Here is a 14,392-nt window from a genome sequence, read left to right on the forward strand (position 1 = left end):
TTCGAAATGAATTTGTGAGTTATTTTTTGCTGTTTATAGTGGGTACTTTATTATGTCCCACTACAAAATCTTATATGAAACGGTCTTTTGTTTTAATTTGCCGTAATGTTGAAGAGATTAGAAACTTGAATTGGGCGAAGTTCGTGCTAGATTTTCTCATTCAAGGTGTACGCAAACATAAAGACAATAATCTTATAGCAGTTGATGGTTGCGTGTTGTTATTAATGGTAATATGTAGTAAATAGTTACATTCAAGAATACAATTCTATTTCTTAAATTTCTATGAATCTTGATTATAATTTTATAACATTTTATACATTTGCAGTTGTTTTATTTTGAACACGTTAATGTTGAAATTGACGTTGAACATGTTTCCAAACGACATCGACCACGTATTTGTTTTTGAGGAAAAGAGGAAGTTAAGCAAAGGATGCTGAAATTACATTCAATTGGAGGTTTTGATAGTCCTAAGGTAACAATTGATTTTTTATAATGTTTGAATACTTATTATTCTATTAAATCTAGTGCTTATTTGAATTTTTACCGTATGTAGTTGACATTATTTATTTTATGTTTATTATAGTTAGTAGTAACACAAATGGAGGGTGGATATGAGACTGCCAATATTCCATTGGAAAAGCAATATATTAATCAGCCTCATGCTATGCCATGTAGGGATGAACACAAGCCAAATATGGTATTGTTTCCACTCAATAAATTTTATGACTTTGATGATTTTTTGATAATGGACATGTTTTTATGATTGTTCCTATAAATTAATCCACAGGATTCTGATGAAGCAACTCGTAGATTTGAGCAATCATTAACAAGTATTAGAGATGATATGCTAGTTTTGCATAACACCATGAATGTCCTTGCAAAAAATATGGAAACATTTAAGAAAGATATTGTTTTGGAGTTGAAGAATGTCATTGCAAACAATATGGAAACATTTAAGAATGAGATTGTTTTGGAGTTAAAGAATGTGTTTGCAAACAATACGGAAACATTTAATAATGATATTTGTTTGGAGTTAAAGAATGTAGCAAAAAGGGAACGTACTGGACATACCATTGATTTGGACCTAAATGATATCGTAGAAGACCTTAAAAATGAGACAAAGGTGCTGCCTAAGAAAGAGTCTACATCTCTAGTCCAAGAAAAAATGGACCACGATGATACGGTTCATGTTAAAAAAGAATCTAAAAAAGAGTTTACATTTCCAGTTCAAGACAAAAGGCACCAAGATGATACATCCAAACCTATTTGTTTGGAGTTAAAGAATGTAGCAAAAAGAGAACATACTGGACATACCATTGATTTGGACCTAAATGATATTGTAGAAGAGCTTAAAAATGAGACAAAGGTGTTGCCTAAGAAAGAGTCTATATCTCCAGTCCAAGACAAAATGGACCAAAATGATACAGTTCATGTTAAAAAAGAATCCAAGAAAAAGTCTACATCTCCAGTTCAAGACAAAATGCACCAAGATGATACAGTACCCATTAAAAGAGAATTTAAGATGGTGTCACCATCTCCAATACAAGACACAATAGAGAATGACCGCAATGTTCACATGGTTGGGCTAAGCAAATCCATACAAAAACCTGATAGCAAAACAGTCCTATCTCGTAATGTGGTAAGCAATACAATACTTGCTAGTCAAGTATTTTAAAATAGTTTAGAATTTCTATTAGCTACACAATTTTTTAATTTTGTTTATTTGTTATATATTGTGCAGGATGTGGATATGCTACAATTAACTTTCCCACATAACAATAGAATTATTGCATCATGTGTTACACATTCTGCCAAGAGTAAAGTTACCAAATCTCTAAAACGTAGCCCAATTGTCACCTCCCAAGCTGTAGTTCCAAATTTGAAAAAGATGAAAAAAATCAAAGATACGTCCCAGGTGAATCCTTTAATGTGTACGTTAATAAATTAGGGTGTGAATACAACATATTTTCCTATGTTAATTACTATATACTATATTGTTTTAGGAATCTGGACTGGTTGATGAGGAGAGTATCAATGAGTTCGCACCATTTACTGAATTGGAGAAGATCATATGCAATTATATTTTCAATAAGGATCTAGATGGGAGGTTTGTCATTTTTGTTTATATATAGAAATTAATATTAATGCATTTTTTGAATAAGATCTAACTAAATAATATGTTAATGAATAATGTTCAGTGAAGTTCTTTCTAGCATGAAATATGAGTATGGTGATCGTGCGGCTTTTTTTTCATTGCTCCCTAACCAATGGATAAGCAGTCAGGTTAGTTTATGAAATTAAAATAGGAAAATATAATATTAATTTTGTTTATTTATTCACTAATTGTAACAATAATATTTTATGCTAGATTATTAACTTGACCATTTGCATGATGACTTTGGAAGAGAAAAAGTATGGAGCACTATATGCGTGGCATTTGCCAACACATTTCTCAGTAAGTTTGCTTAATTATTTTTGGTTGTGCATATAGTATTTAATTTAGATATTACTTTTCATTTTTTATATATGTTTCGGGTTGTGCTTATAGTATTTCATTCCTTAGTTATTTATATATATATATATATATATATATATGTTTGTAGCAAAAAATGATTGAAGAAGATGGAAATCCCACACTGGAATGGTTTAAAAGGACATATAGGGACGATGACAAGTATATGTCCAGATTGATGTGTTGTGAACAGGTAAATTTACTCAACACACTTGTGTATTTTAAATTAACACATGCTAATATATTGCTTGTTTGTACTTGTAGATTTATATCCCTATGAATGACAATAATAGTCACTGGTACTTATGTGTCATTGACTTTAGTTCAAGAAAAAAATGTATACATATATTGGACTCTTTGCCAAGCACAACTAGGCAAGACATTCGAATAAAAAATGTGCAAACAGTGGTACTGTCTCTTTTTCTATTGATTTTAATAATAATTTTGATATGTGGTTTACTTAAGTTTTGTACTTAATAATTGCTTATAATCTCACTTTGCGATAGGTAAAAGGCCTCGATAAGTTATTGAGTTATTTGGAGAAAGACAGCTATACTAATAGTATTACCAAATTTCCATTGAAATCACCCCCGTTGGATCCTATACAAGATAATGGGTACGTACTGAATTGTAGATTTGCACATACGGATAACTATTGCATGAATCTTTAGGTTTTTTATATTTTAACTATTTTCATATTTCAGGTATGATTGCGGCATGTATGTTATTAAGCACATGCATACAAAAATTATCAAACAGAATCTAACCTTGATGGTAATATATTTATTGGAAGTATATTTTACAGTTTTCGCATAATTTGCTTAAGCCTTTTATTCATTAACAATGTCTACTTTTTTCAGGAGAATTGGTCGAAACGTATTCGATACAAGTTGGCGTCAAATCTAGTGCTTTCAATGGAAAATGAACATCGTTCAAAAATAATAGAAAATGCAAGAAAAACTACACTACAAGATATTTTTCGGTCATTGGAATGACTTTGATTTGTATAATTTGATAACTGAGTTTTTTGGAAAATGCTGCAATTTATTGAATTTTATTTTTGATTGAAAGGGAGATTGAATTTTGTGAGTTGCACTACCCTTGTTTATGTGAGTTGCACTGCATGTTTTTAGATATCAATTTATGTTGTTTGATTGGTGAGGATGCTAAGATGCATATATATATTTGTCAACAACCATCTCAGTTTAAGAGAGTTTGTATAGTGTTGGTACCTTGATTTCAGACAACTTGAAAGCCCTGGTCGTAGTTATCTAGAAGATGAAATGTATAAAAGGATTCCTTTGTCGCATGTTTATAGGCTCTAAAGTCTAAGAGTCTTCAAGTGAATTTTCTGTTTTTGAAGCAATATTATAAGGGGCATATAAGGTCTTTCACTAAAAACTTTTTCCTTAAGTGCTGGGACTCGAAAAGTTTGTCTTAGGATCTATGTTATTCTACAAAAGAATAATGATGTCTCTCTAGGATGTTCTAGAAAGATTTAACTATGTGGATTTGGTAGAAGTAGATGTAATTGAGAAGAAGAGAAATGAATGTTAGGATGGTAAGAAGGGCTCATATGTGACAAAAGAACTGTCACATTTACATCGCGCATTGGTAAGACGGGGCCCAATGGTAAGAAGACGGCCATGCAGCATTACTGCCATTGCTGCATAATGGAAAATCTTAATACACTCAGCATTATTAGAGTAAGAGCTACATAACGGAAAATCTTAATACACTCAGCATTACTGCCATTGCACACTTTGTATTACTACTACACAGTAGGGGTGGCAAATGGGCGGGTTGGGTCATAAATGGGTTGGGTCATAGATGGGTTGGGTGTATAATTACCCATTTATCCATTTATGACCCGTTTATATATAAATTAATTATCCATTACCAACCCAATCTATTTAATTAGAAACCCACCCATTTAACCCAATATGACCCAAATACCTCTGAAACTACTTGAATACCCTCTTGACCTCCAAAATACCCATAAATACCTAAAATGATGCAAATACCCCTAATCTTCCAAAATTACCAATATACCCTTGGACATCCAAAATTATCCCCAAATCTCTAAAATTAGCAAAATACCCATGAAACCTCTAAAATGACCAAAATACCCCTGATATCTCTAAAATCACCAAATATGCTTAAAAACCACTAAAATGACCAAAATACCCTTGAAACCCAAAAAATTACCAAAATACCCCCAAAACTCAGAAAATTACCAAAATACCCCTAAAACCTAAAAATTACCAAAATACCCTCCAAAACCTAAAAAATGACCAAAATACCTCCAAAACCTAAAAATGACCAAAATACCCCCCAAAACCCAAAAAATGACCAAAATACCCTTAAAACCCAAAAAAATGACCGAAATACCATCAAAACCTAAAAATGACCAAAATACCTCTGAAACCCAAAAAAAGACCAAAGTACCCCCAAAACCCAAAAAAATAACCAAAATACCCCCAAAACCTAAAAATTACCAAAATATCCCTGAAACCCAAAAAATTACCAAAATACCCCTAAAACCTAAAAATGACCAAAATACTTCCAAATCCCAAAAAATGGCCAAAATACCCCCGAAACCCAAAAAATGACCAAAATACCCCGAAACCTAAAAAATTACCAAAATACCCCCGAAACCCAAAAACTGACCAAAATACCCCCAAAACCTAAAATGACCAAAATACCCCGAAACCTAAAAAATTACCAAAATACCCCCGAAACCCAAAAACTGACCAAAATACCCCCAAAACCTAAAATTACCAAAATACCCTCGAAACCCAAAAAATTACCAAAATACCCCCAAAACCTAAAAATGACCAAAATATCCCCAAAACCTAAAATTACCAAAATACCCTCGAAACCCAAAAAATTACCAAAATACCCCCAAAACCTAAAAATGACCAAAATACCCCCAAAACCTCAAAAAATGCCAAATACCCTTGAAACCTAAAAAATGACCGAAATACCCTCGAAACCTAAAAATGACCAAAATACCACCGAAACCTAAAAAATTACTGAAATACCCCAAAACCTAAAAATTAGCAAAATACTTCTGAACCCTAGAAATTTACCGAAATAACCCTAAAACTAAAAGATGACAGAAATGCCCCGGTAACCTAAAAAATGGCTAAAATACCCTTAGAATCTAAAAGATAATCAAAATAACCCCGAAACCTAAAAAATGACCGAAATTCCCTCGAAACCTATAAAATGAATGAAAGACTCTTAGAACCTTTAATTTGTCAAAAATATCCTTGAAACATCCAAAATACCCTGAAATCTCTATTTCGGTAATTTTATATGTTTCAGGTGTATTTTGGTCATCTTACATGTTTAGGGGCATTTTGGTCATAATTTGGGTTTCAGGGGTTTTTATTGATCATTTTTTTAGGTTTTGGGGTTATTTTGGTCATTTTTTTAGGTTTTTGGGGGTATTTCGATCATTTTTTAGGTTTCAGGGTATTTTGGTAATCTTTTTAGGTTTCTGGGGTATTTCAGTTATTTTTTTAGGTTTTAGAGGTATTTCGGTAATTTTTTAGGTTTAGGGAGTATTTTGGTAATTTTTTAGGTTTAGGGTGTATTTTGGTAATTGTTAGGTTTTGGGGGTATTTTGGTCATTTTTTTGGGGTATTTTGGTCATTGTTTTAGGTTTTGGGATTATTTTAGTCATTTTTTAGGTCTTGGGGTATTTTAATCATTTTACAGGTTTCAGAGGTATTTTGGTCATTTTTTAGGTTTCGAGGGTATTTTTGGTAATTTTAAGGTTTCAAAGGTATTTCGGTCATTTTTAAGGTTTAGGGGGTATTTTGGTCATTTTTTAGGTTTAGGAAGCATTTTGGTCATTTTTTGGGTTTTTAGGGTATTTTGGTAATTTTTGGGTTTTGGGGATATTTTGGATATTTTAGAGGTTTGGGGGGGGGAGGGGGGGTCTTTTTCTCATTTTAGAGGTTTTGGAGGTATTTTTCTCATTTTGTGGGTTTTGGGGGTATTTTGGTCATTTTTTGGGTTTTGAGGGTATTTTGGTTAGTTTTTGGGTTTTTGGGATATTTTGGACATTTGAGAGGTTTTGTGGGGTATTTTGCTCATTTTAGAGATTTTGGAGGTATTTTGGTCATTTTGTGGGTTTCGAGGGTATTTTTGTTATTTTTTGGGTTTTGGAGGTATTTTGGTCATTTTTAGGTTTTCGGGGTATTTTGGTCATTTTTTGGGTTTCAGAGGTATTTTGGTCATTTTTTGGGTTTTGGGAGTATTTTGGTCATTTTTTGGGTTTTAGGGGTATTTTGGTTATTTTTTGGGTTTTGAAGGTATTTTGGTCATTTTTTGGGTTTTGGTGGTATTTTAGTAATTTTTAGGTTTTAGGGGTATTTTGGTCATTTTTTGGGTTTCAGAGGTATTTTGGTCATTTTTTGAATTTTGGGGGTATTTTGGTCATTTTTAGGTTTCAGGGGGTATTTTGGTCATTTGCTGGGTTTTTGGGGTATTTTGGTCATTTTTTGGGTTTCAGGGATATGTTGGTCATTTTCTTAGTTTTGGGGGTATTTTGGTAATTTTTAGGTTTTGGGGGGTATTTTGGTCATTTTTCAGGGAAATTTAGATTTTATGTTGTTTATTTAAATTTTAGATGGGTTTAGTGGGTATTAGTGAGATTATCCATTTAGACCCATCTAATTAAATAACCAAATGGGTCTTTACCCATTTAACCCAAATATTCAAATGGGTTGGGTTAAGACTTATTCAAATAAGGTGGGTAATGGGTGGGTTCATGGATATGGATAAAAATTGCCACCCTTACTACACAACATTACTACTATTGCACACTTTAATATATTACTAATATTGCAATTTGCACATAAATTGGTTCATGTGGTATTGTGTGGACGGTGAGTGTATAATAACTAGTGAGGAATATGTCTATTGTTAATGGAAAATTTTTCATTGACTCCTTTTGCTTCCCCTTGTAGATGGTCCCCCATGTGGACCTTTTTGTTACACTTGGACTTCAATATTTGAAATATCTCAATGTCACGTTAGTCATTAGTGTTTTGTCTTCGGTTATGAAGGATCTTAGACGGTGTTTAGATTAGTGAAAACTAAGTTGTATTAGTTTTCATCATCCAAAAGCCAAATCATGTGGGACCTATAACGTACTTTCAAAATTCACATTCCCAATACAATGTTTCATGTTCCCATAACTTCAAACATATAGGAGTATTTTCTTAGTCTTCAATTGATTCACAAGTTTTCCATCAAAAAAAAAAAAAAAAAGATTCACAAGTATAAACCAAGTAACATTTATACGTAAAAATTTCAACGAAGATGCTACACAATTACACGTAATCCAAGTGAGCATATATCAACGAGCACTTTGATTGCACATTGTATAATTGGAAAATATTGCGCAAAATAATAATTTTTATAACTCATTTTATGAGTAAAGTAATTGATATATAATTCAAACACTAGAATATCAATACCACCATTTCATTAAATATCAATTTTCATGATTTTTTAAAATCGTTTTTCTCTCTTCACACAGAAGAATCACCATCTACTCTTTTCCTTCACCCTCCGAAACGCAAAGAAACAGCCCAATTGTAGCTCCTCAATAACCAACCCGTTTGCAAAGGTTCTCACTTGAGATGACTTGACTTCACTTTGTTTTTCCTCTACCTCCTTATTTCCCACAGCTGAAACAGTTTGATCCACAGTAGCTTTTCCTTCACCCTCCTGAGTTGTCGACTTCTTCTTCTTTTTCTTCTCTATTTTTCTCCTCTGAGGAATTTTTCCCAGTAACATTGTCCAAATCAACACCAAGGTCCCTGTGCACATGTACAGACAAAACTCATGTTAATAACATGTAAACTATATGAATTTCAACAATATAAGCAATTAGAAATCTCTCTTTCTTTCTTTTTCTCTTTTTTCTTTTTTTGTGATCATTCTCAACAGGTGAAGCTTGGTTCAGATTGGAACTCCTCTTTAACTCAGGCTGCTTTTCATCATCAATAGGAACATTGATTTCGGTGTTGTTACCAGATTCAAGAGCCTCTTCCTCTTTAGCCTGTTCTTTTCGCTTCTTCTTGTTTTTCTTCTTTTGCCTGACATTGTTTTTATGAATGGCTTAGCATATAGACACTAAATAAACTATTTCGGAGGCTTCCCAGCTCATAGGATACATTTTTTTTTTTGGATAAGTAGCTCACAGAATGAATATTAAGAGAGAAAAAGTTTTTGAAGCTACATTACCATATACCAAGTGCATCAAGTATAGAAAAACTAACATAAGTTCTGACCAAAATAAGAAAAACTGAAGAAGCAAGTATCGATGGTAACAGAAAATAGGTGGATCCATCACACCTTTCTGGATGATGTAGCTCTGCCCCACAGATGTTTCAGTTTTGATTTTGCTTCTTGTCAAAGGGCCTACATGTACTTCAACTATCTATATAGCTCAAACATGAACAGCACATATCTATCTCATAAGGACTTCAATATCATTGCAATTCATTAATGATCTCTATATAGATATAAAACTAACAGTACTAGTCCTGGAATACAGAATTAGAATATCAAAATAAAAACAGAACCTAGAACAGAAAATTTCTAACCATTAAGCCACATGACTAAGAACTCAAGGTTTGCTTCTAAGATCAATACTCAAAGAGTTTTTCATATTAGAAAACATAAAGCAAGCAACTAAAAAGAACCGATGATAACAAGATGAACTTAATACCAACTCCAATCCAGTAACTCTATTCCAAAAACTAACAATGTGATAACAATACCAAAAATGAAGTTTAACCAAAAAAGCTAACAGCAGGAAAAAAAAAAAAAATTCATATGTTGTCTAGTAAATATCCCATCGACATTTCACTATTAAAGAAAATTATAATAATTTGTTTCCAAATCAGGTGAGCCAACAGCTGGATGTTCCATGGATTCAGGGACGTTGTCACCATCAACATGTTCACCTTGTTGAAGATGTGTAGATGGACATGTGCGCCTTGTGTGTCCAACATCTTTACAACTGCTGCATCGCCTAACTTTCGCATGGCTGTGGCTGTTGCTCGTGCTACCATGGTCACCTTTAGTCTTGACAATGGCTGGATCACGAACATTTAAGTTTGCTTTATTGGACGCAATGCGTATCCCATCTTCAGCAGCTTCTTTACTTGAATTATAAAGTTCTTCCATGCGGCGTGTCAACCTTGCTATTTCAACCTTCAATTCTTCGAAGCCTTGTGTTGTTCTTGAACCAAAGTAACACATCTGACTACAACTAGCAGACAATGCACTAAACCGTGCCATACGTATGATATCAGGAGACATTTGGGATTCAAGTTTGTAAGGCAGGTCGGACTTTGCTGTTTTCAACCATCTGTTCATTATACATGTCGGTGGAATCTGTTTCAAATGTTCAACCTTCATAATAGCAAATAGGTGCCCACAAGGATATCCATATGACTCAAATAGCAAACAAGAGCACTTCATAGATTGATCAGCTTGACAATACACAACCTCCCATCTTGAGTCAGGGGATGCATACTGAGATAAGGTGTACGTACGAAAACCTTCCTTATCTTTGTAGTAAAGCACAATGAATTTTTGTTCATTCAATAATTCTTCTTGAACCATGCTGAATATCTCCCTTGTGAATATAGTAGCAGCATGTTTCTCTATTTCAGCTAACCCAGTAATCAGAATAGGTTCAGTATAATTTGAAGAAAAATCTGCCCCCATCTCATTGTGTCTAATACGTGAAAGTGCTCTATCAACTTGCTGGAACAACTCATAAAGCCTAGTCTTCCTATCCAGAAATCTATTCAAGAATGCATTCATGGCTTCACAACGTTGTGTACTCCTGCACCCAGAAAAAAAATGACCTCTCATGTAAGCTTCAGCCCATTTCATTTTTTTAGCATACATTTCATGCAACCATTCATGGTTATGTAAATTGTGATTGTCGACCATTTTCTTCCACATGTCTTCAAATTCATCTGGTGTAACATATCGTACCATACACCTAATAAAACTTTCATATACTTTATCATGTAGATTTGCAAAAGCATTCCTTTCAAGATGCCACACACATAAACGATGTCGAGACTTTGGAAAAACCGTTTTAATAGCTTTACTCATTGCTTTGTCCCCATCTGTCACGACTGAAATAGGAGTCTTATTGTTCATTGCTACAAGCATATTTTGCAACACCCAAGTATATGTTTCAACGGTCTCATCAACCAATAGTCCAAAACCAAATACTATAGTTTGCCGATGGTGGTTGACTCCTACCAATATAACAAGGGGTTTTTTGTATACATTTGTCTTATATGTTGTATCAAATGCAACTACATCTCCAAAACATGCATAATCTAAGCGACTTTGAGAATCTGTCCAAAACAGATTAGCCAAACGGCTTTCTTCATCAATAGTGTATTTAAAAAAAAATGAGGAGTCCATGTCTACTTTTGCTTGTAAATATCCCAAAGCACATTCAGCATCACCATCTCGCGTATTGTTGTTGCGAATTGCTGCTACGTAATTGTAGAGGTCTTTTGAAGTGAACCCTATATTCTCGTATCCTCCAGCTTGTTGGATCATATGATCCATGATTTGATTTGATTTGACCCCAACATTATGCAATGCTATAATCTGAGCCTTATCAGAATCCTTAATAGTCCTATGTGAACGGAGAAATTGAGTCTCAAATTGCGGAACTAAGTCATGATTATGCTCCCTTTTAAACTCTCCTACCACCCATTCACCTAACTTTCGTTCAAACCTAATACGAAAAGCGGCCTTGCAACCACTTCTTGTTATTGGTCTCTCACACATGCAATTTACATTGGACTCATTTTTCCTAATTCGCAACCCCTCCTTTGCACAAACCCATCTTCTAGAGGTCACAATATTATCTTTATTACGCTTTATCTCATCTTTACGAATACTAAACCCAACCAACTTTGCATATGTGTTATAAAACTCTCCACCATCATCTAGGGAACTGAATTTCAAACCAGTTATTTGGTCATCAGTCAACTGATCTATTCCTTTTTCGAGAATAGTACTCCAATGTTTTTCCAAATCAATAAAATCAGTCTTCCCTTCGTTCTCCGTATCATGATCCATGTGAACCAATATATTATTCCTAAACAAAGAAGATGTACAATTTTCAATTAAAAAAAAAAGAAATAAAGAGGACCAATATATTATTCTTGTATCATGATCCCCTGTAAACATCTCTATAATGTTCTGAGTTTCCACTATTATTTTAATAAATTTTTGATACGGATTTATTATCTATACTACTATTTAAGGGGTTTCATCTGTTTGGATTCCTCAATTTTTTTCTAAGTAATTGCAAAAATGAAATTGTCTACAACTTTTTATCACTAAACGGTTTAACAAATTTCAAAAGTTTGACACATTTTTTTCCTAAAAATCCGCCTACATTATCTCTATTTAGATACATTCCACACACTTTTTACATATCCTAAATAAAAAAAAAAAAAATCCCACATTCACCCATCTTCCTAAAATTTAGCATACCTCTTCAAATCCCAATTAAAAAAAACAAAAATTTTATCAAAAAAAAAAAAAAATATATATATATATATTCCCAGCCAAAAAAAAAAAAAAAAAAAGTTAACAATTGGATAAGATAAACTACGATGAACTATCGCTTTAAAAAAAATCTGTCTACAAATTCTCACAAACACAACTTCAAACTCCCGCCCATTATCATTAAGCAGTTATAATGTTCTCCCTCCATCCCTATCCTTCATAGCAACAACTATTTTTGTATGTAGCCTTTGTAATGAACGTTGTTTTATGTTTTCAGGATAAAAGTTTGCAATCAAAGGGTAGGGGACGTGAAGCCCGTGCTACAAATGATATGCCACCATTTTGAAGTCCCTTCATGTTGACAACCTGGCTGCTAAAGTTCATTATAAAGTCTACATTCCTAACAGAGCAACATCATCTCTAGAGGTAATTATTTCATGTTGTCTGGATGTAAATATATGTTAGAATGTATTGTGGGAGTTGGATTTGGGAAGTGTCTTCCTGAGTTTAGTAAGCCCAGATTCACATGTTTAATTTTTTTAGTACATTCTGTGTAAAGAGATCAAAAAACAATTAAAATTTACCAAAAAAGTAGAAAATAGAAGAGCCTCTGAGCACGCACTCACGCGCGTGCTCAGATTCTAGTATTATATGATTTATGTTTGTCTTTTGTCTTTTATCTTTTGTCTCTTTGCCATTATCTTTCTTTTTCTTTTCTTTTTTCTGTCACTGACCCATTCACCAATCCCACTACCGACACTATGAACTTATTATCCACTAACGACAAACACTTTTACCATTTTTATTCTTTGAAAGTTGATTCAGTTTTCCTTTTGCTGTGAGCCTTTAACTTGTCCTTATTTTGTTGCCCAACTACCACACAACAAACAGTCAAACACTGATATTTTGAATTTTCTCTAATCTCTAGAGACTCTACTCTCTATCTTATCTATATAATATAGTCACACAGAGGCACAATTCACAAAGACAAACACAGACTCATTAGTAAGATAGCCACATAGTCACAGAGTCACAAAGCCAAAAAGCCAAAGAAAAATAACACAGGCACAGATTCCTCATCAGTAAAAACAAAAAAACCACAAGCACAGATTCTGAGATTTTGAAGGATAGATTAAATACTTGACTGTGAAGGCTGGAGCAGATCAAAGCCAGCAGCGGCGTCACGGCGAGATGGGTGTCGCGTGGTGGGTATGGCCGTGTGGGTGTCGCGTGGTGGGTATGGCTGTGTGGGTGTCGCGTGGGTCTGCGAGATGGGCCTCGCCGCTCTCGCGTGGTGGCGGCGTCACGGTGTGGGCAGCAGCAAGGTTTCAAGCTCTCACCTTGCGTTTTGGCAGCTTCACTCACGGCGTGGGCAGCGGCGAAGTCTCTCCCCTCTCGCTGTCTTTTTTTTTTTTTTTTTGAAAAGCTTGTCACTCTCTCTGTCTTGCCTCAGCCTTCTTTTCTTTTTTTTCTTTTGTTTTTCCGTTTGGGCTTCGGAGACAGGCTGCTGGGTTTACATTTTTGGACTAAACCCTTTTCTTTTTTTTTTTCTTTTTTTTTTTACATGTGGGCTGGCCGGCTGGGAGGGGTCCAAGCTTTTTGTACGGGGGCTCAAGTCTTTTTTCTTTTTCTTTTTCTTTTTTTTTTCTTTTTTTTTGAAAATTAACCTACTCAATTATTTTTTTTATTTTACATGTCGGCTGGCCGGCTGGGTTACAATTTCAGAGGGGGCCCAACCTTTTTGTAAGGGACCCAAATCCTTTTTTTTATTTTTATTTTTATTTACATGTGGACTAGCAGGCTGGGTTACAATTTCAAAGGGGGCCAAGCTTTTTGTAAGGGGCCCAACTCTTTTTTTTTTTTTTTTTTTTTTGAAAATTAACCTACTTAAAAAAAAATATGGTTGTCCCTAGCCTTGCGAAACCAAAAGGAAAACAAAAACAAAACAAGATTAATAACAATTCAGCAATACAAATGTCAAACGGCAAAAACCCCAAATGGAAAACTAAAGAATAAGGATGAGATGTACTGAGATTTTAGTGACGAGAAACGGTGGAGACTTCGAACAAAAGGGCATAGAAAGAGAGGAAAATTGGTGGCTGTTATCACCGACATTGAAGGAAAGAAGATTTGGGATGGACTAGGGTTTTTCTTGGGTGTAGGATCTTGTGGGCTTTTCAGCTTATGACTATTTCATACTAGATCTGTAGTTTTAATTCAAGTGTTTACTGAAAATTTTAAAATTGTTAACAATCTTTGTATTTGATTTTTTGCATAACTTGCTAATTGTATAGT

General features: G+C 34.0%; 2 protein-coding genes across 2 annotated transcripts; one reads left to right on the plus strand and one right to left on the minus strand.

The window, feature by feature from the left end:
- The first annotated feature begins 1,455 nt into the window (after nucleotides 1–1,455).
- Nucleotides 1,456–3,343, plus strand: LOC115982510 (putative ubiquitin-like-specific protease 1B). Its single transcript, XM_031105125.1, has 9 exons — nucleotides 1,456–1,639; nucleotides 1,742–1,915; nucleotides 2,004–2,107; nucleotides 2,199–2,283; nucleotides 2,369–2,455; nucleotides 2,604–2,705; nucleotides 2,777–2,920; nucleotides 3,019–3,128; nucleotides 3,217–3,343. The coding sequence occupies exons 1-9, from the start codon at nucleotides 1,481–1,483 to the stop codon at nucleotides 3,326–3,328; spliced, it is 1,077 nt and encodes a 358-aa protein (XP_030960985.1). The 5' UTR covers nucleotides 1,456–1,480; the 3' UTR covers nucleotides 3,329–3,343.
- A 6,066-nt stretch (nucleotides 3,344–9,409) lies between these two features.
- On the minus strand, nucleotides 9,410–11,662 carry LOC115980153 (protein FAR1-RELATED SEQUENCE 5-like). Its single transcript, XM_031102433.1, has one exon. The coding sequence runs from the start codon at nucleotides 11,660–11,662 to the stop codon at nucleotides 9,410–9,412; it is 2,253 nt and encodes a 750-aa protein (XP_030958293.1).
- Nucleotides 11,663–14,392: the final 2,730 nt, after the last annotated feature.

This window comes from Quercus lobata, chromosome 3 (assembly GCF_001633185.2).
Source record: "Quercus lobata isolate SW786 chromosome 3, ValleyOak3.0 Primary Assembly, whole genome shotgun sequence".
Taxonomy (NCBI): Eukaryota; Viridiplantae; Streptophyta; class Magnoliopsida; order Fagales; family Fagaceae; genus Quercus; species Quercus lobata.